Here is a 4,102-nt window from a genome sequence, read left to right as displayed (position 1 = left end):
TATCTATCTATCTATCTATATATATATATATATATATATATATATATAGATAGATAGATAGATAGATAGATATTAGTATAGACATCCCTTTCCCCACATGGAGAGAGAGAAGTGATTTTGTTCATTTTTGAATCGTTAAAAATAGCAAGACTAAGTTTCCAAAGGAATTTACACACTTTTTTTGAAGTCTTACCAGAGTGACAAGGAAGGTGCTGATTGTGCATGATGCCTGACAGAGTGCACTGTATTCTTCAAGGAGGAGTGAGATGAACTGATGTGCCTGTGGTGGGCCTTGTATTGCTAATGTTGCTGCAACTTTAGATCCCAGAGACAAATGTCTGAGCAAACGAACTTTCATTTCAAGTACATATTCTCTAGCTTGCTGTTCCAACCGTTGGTAAAGCTGATAAGGGTCTCTTTCGCAAAGCCTGTAATTTTAGAATTTTGACCACAAAAAAAAATTAAATTTTTAGTTTGCTACAAATATCAGACAGCCAACAACATCATTATGAGAAAGCAACAACAGCTTAGGGTCGAGGCCATGTACAGATGCTGCATTTGTAACAGTACAAACACTTTCAGGTGCTAAAAAAGCTCATGAGACAGATGTGCATGTCCCCTGTAAGACTACAAAAACAGGGAAGTGAGCTCACTGATGCTAAATACCTTCATGGGAGACTCGGCAGTACTGCAGCGGGGGGATGGCATCTCTGCATGTCTGTAATACTACATTTTTGTAGCATTTCAAAGAGCTATAGAACTTGTAGCACTACAAACATCTGCCCATGGCCTGACAGTAGTAGTTCTCTGCTTCAAAACAGCTAACTTAAGCTATTTTAGGGCTAGATTCAGTTAAGAGACCTTGGTGCCTGGGACAAGACCTCAGCATTACCAAGGTGGTGACATCCAAAACCTGAGGGGAAAAAGAAAAACCCAACTCAGCATCTACCTAGTTCTGGAACCTAAGTAACTTAAGTAAGGGCTCTGGATTGTGGGGATCAGGTACCTACATCTTTTATTGAATTGAGCCCCTAGCCCAGGGGGCAGGCAATTATTTTGGGAGGAGGCCCGCTTACCCAGTTCTGACAAGCTGCCAAGGGCCACATGGGTAGCCCCACCCCTTAACAGGTGCCCAGCCCCTGGTCACCATCTTGGGACCAATGTCCCAGGGCTGGCGCCAGTGGGGCCCAGAGTGGGGTGCAGGCTGGTAGGGAACTGTGGAGCCAGGCTGGGCTGCACCAGCAGGGAGAGGGGGGAGCTGGCCCAGCTCCACAGAGACCCTGCCGGCTTGGACCCTGTACTCCTGTCACCCTGCTCTGGGCCCCACCGGCACTGGCCCCAGGACACCGGTATGGGCCCCATAATCCCGCTGGCTCCCGTGCCTGCTCACAGCCTATGCAGCACTGTCCTGAACAGGCATAGCAGCCCCGCATGGGCTGCGAGCAGCTGCACCACAGGGCACCAGCCATGGGGCGGGGCAGGGGCTGCTTTTCCCCAGGCTCATCACCAGCTTGTAACCTGCCCCCACTGCCAGCCTGGGCCCCACGCTGGCTCCAGGCTTGCCTGTTAGGGCTAGGCCATGGCAAGAGCAGCTGCAGCCCCACTTGCTTGCTGTGCCAGGCAGTGTTTGCTGCTGCTGCTGCTGCCCGCCCAGAGCTCACGCTGCAACGCGGCTGCCACCACCACCTCTGTGCTGCCCAGAGCGGGGTGCAGGCTGGCAGGGGTCTGTGGAGCCAGGCTGGGCAGCACAAGCAGGGAGAGGGGGACCTGGCTCAGCTCCATAGAGCCCCTACCAGCCAGGACCCTGTACTCCTGCTGCCATCCTCTAGGCCCCACCAGCACTGGCCTTATGTCCTCCCCTGCCTCCCCCCACCCCCCTAACCTTACCTGAGTTTCCCAGGTCGGTGCAGCCACAAAGAGCTACATGGTCCTAGGCCAGAAACCCCTGCTGGGGCACAGCCAGAGCCAGAGGGGCCCTGCTGTTGCAGGAGCCCACCAGGGCTTCCCTGGGTCCTACTGCCCCTGGCTCCTGTCATCTTTGACAGAAACCAAGAACAGATAAATACGCATTACATTTTCCACATTTTTAGGGGCCCCGTGGGCCAGACAGAATGGTCTGGTGGGCTGGACGCAGCCTGCGGGCCATATTTTGCCCGCCCCTGCTCTAGCCCGTGTGCTTCAATTCCTGCAAAACAAAGATATCAAATACTTCTCTACCCTTTTGCAATGCACTCTAATCCATGGTAGCAAGGGCAGTACAGGTGTTGAAGATAGGTGCCTCTACAAAGCAGCAGCCTGATCCACTAAAAATCAACATGAGCCATAAGCCAAGAATTCCTAGTTTGACTGTCTAGTGTGGCTCTTGGCAAATCACTAGCCCCTTCTCTTGTATTTGCTTCCCTATTTTATACATTGGGACGATAATCAACTACTGTACCTATACCTCTTTCTGTGGAATATTTTGAATAGTTTGTGCTCGTAGAAATATTTAGAAGTGTTTATATTATTACTAGACGTATAGAGCAACAGGCTTGGCTTGTGGGAATCTTGAACTTTGCTTCATCTTAGGACTTTTGCTTCTCAGGATACAGGCACACATGAATTTATATCACTAATCAAAGGATACTGACAATTTGTTACCATGAAACTGTTACATGCAAGGCTAGATGATTCTGTAGCTATACAAGTGTAGCAACATCTGCTTCTACTAAGGAATCGGGGCATTCTGAATTCCTTGTAGCTTCCTAACAAAGTCTTTTTTTTTTTTAAAACTGGAAGAACATATATAAATACATAATACATTTTAACAGGAGTTGCATACCTATCCACCAGCTCCTTCATCCCCTCTTTATCTGGTACCAGAGATTGATCTTGGTCATCTGCCAAAGGGGTCCCAGCTTGGCGATATATACACCGGACCATGTATCTTACTTCTGACCAGTAATTTTGAAGCTGCTGAGATTCGCGTTCAGTCTCTGCTGAAATTTCTCTGCAACAACAAAAAAAAGGTTAATATTGCAAACCGATACTTATGTAGTATTATTCTGAGGATGCACTTTAGTGAAATAAATGCCTACCTTCCACATTAAATACAGAAACAAGGTAAAAAACAGTACTACTACAACACTGCTGATATTCTTAACAGAATACTTAAATAAGCAAACAAAATGCCAACAAATACAAAGTAAGAATTTGTAGCAGTCAGGTTTAATGACTGTACCATCACATTTTCTTTTAAGTTGTGAATCTCACCTGCGCTCATTACAGGCCTCGCAGTTACATGCTACGTCTGAAGGAGAGGAACTGTTGATATCTGCAGACGGTACTGTCTGCGCTCCAACCGTTACTCTCCCTCCTCCTACAGATTCCTGCTGTGATCCACCGTTTCCAAGAGGCATGTGCAAAAGGAAATCTTGACTCTAAAAAAACAAAAAACCCAAGTGTAATGCTTTCAGCTTACAAAACAATGTAAAGTTTACAGTAGCAAACAAACTGTAAAAGTCACATGGGCTTTCGCCTAAAGCTTATTTACTTAGCGCTGACACCATACAGAGCAAAAAAGAGTACCCCCTTCTGAAAGAGCTTATGGTCCAAGTTAACTGCACAGAATAAATGCAGAGCAATCAAGAGATAGGAATAACAATTAGGATTTCACTTCTGGTAACCCTAAAATGTGTTGATTAATAACAGCATGAATGTTTTACAAAAAAGCAGAAGGTTAAAAAAAAAAATACACACACACAAGAAAGTTAAATTTTTGCTTTGGAATTCAAAATGTAACCTAGCAATATTTTGATGGACTGAAGAGGACAGCTGGTTGTTCATTTTTTTTTTAATTTCAATAACCCACCCAAGCAAAATATATGAAGTCATCTTATTTACAATAATTAAACCTATTACTTTATGGTAAGTACTGTTGGCAAGCTGCTGCATTCAGACGGTTGGCAGGTTTGTGACTACTGAGATGCTGCATGAGTTCTGTCACTCCAAGATGACACGCAACAGAATTAAGTTAGGTGTTTGTTTTTTTTGTTTGTTTGTTTTTTTTGTTTGTTTGTTTGGTTTTTTTTTTTTTTTTTTTTTTTTTTTTTTTTTTTTTTTT

General features: G+C 45.1%; 1 protein-coding gene across 3 annotated transcripts in view; it reads right to left on the bottom strand.

Annotated features, from left to right (window-relative positions):
* Positions 1 to 4,102, bottom strand: part of FAM193A (family with sequence similarity 193 member A) — a 155,060-nt gene that overhangs the window by 142,194 nt on the left and 8,764 nt on the right. For all 3 annotated transcript variants that reach the window (XM_019526283.1, XM_019526284.1, XM_019526285.1), the window contains exons 3-5: positions 3,253 to 3,419; positions 2,822 to 2,989; positions 194 to 428 (exon numbers count right to left, since the gene is read on the bottom strand). In XM_019526283.1, the coding sequence (XP_019381828.1) occupies positions 194 to 428; positions 2,822 to 2,989; positions 3,253 to 3,419 (570 nt within the window). The remainder of the gene's footprint in view (positions 1 to 193; positions 429 to 2,821; positions 2,990 to 3,252; positions 3,420 to 4,102) is intronic.

The sequence above is a fragment of the Gavialis gangeticus genome, unplaced genomic scaffold, assembly GCF_001723915.1.
Source record: "Gavialis gangeticus isolate Ggan-Ray unplaced genomic scaffold, GavGan_comp1, whole genome shotgun sequence".
In the NCBI taxonomy this organism is placed as follows: Eukaryota; Metazoa; Chordata; order Crocodylia; family Gavialidae; genus Gavialis; species Gavialis gangeticus.
The sequence above is the reverse complement of the archived record's forward strand: the minus strand, read 5'-3'. Positions and strand labels throughout refer to the sequence as shown.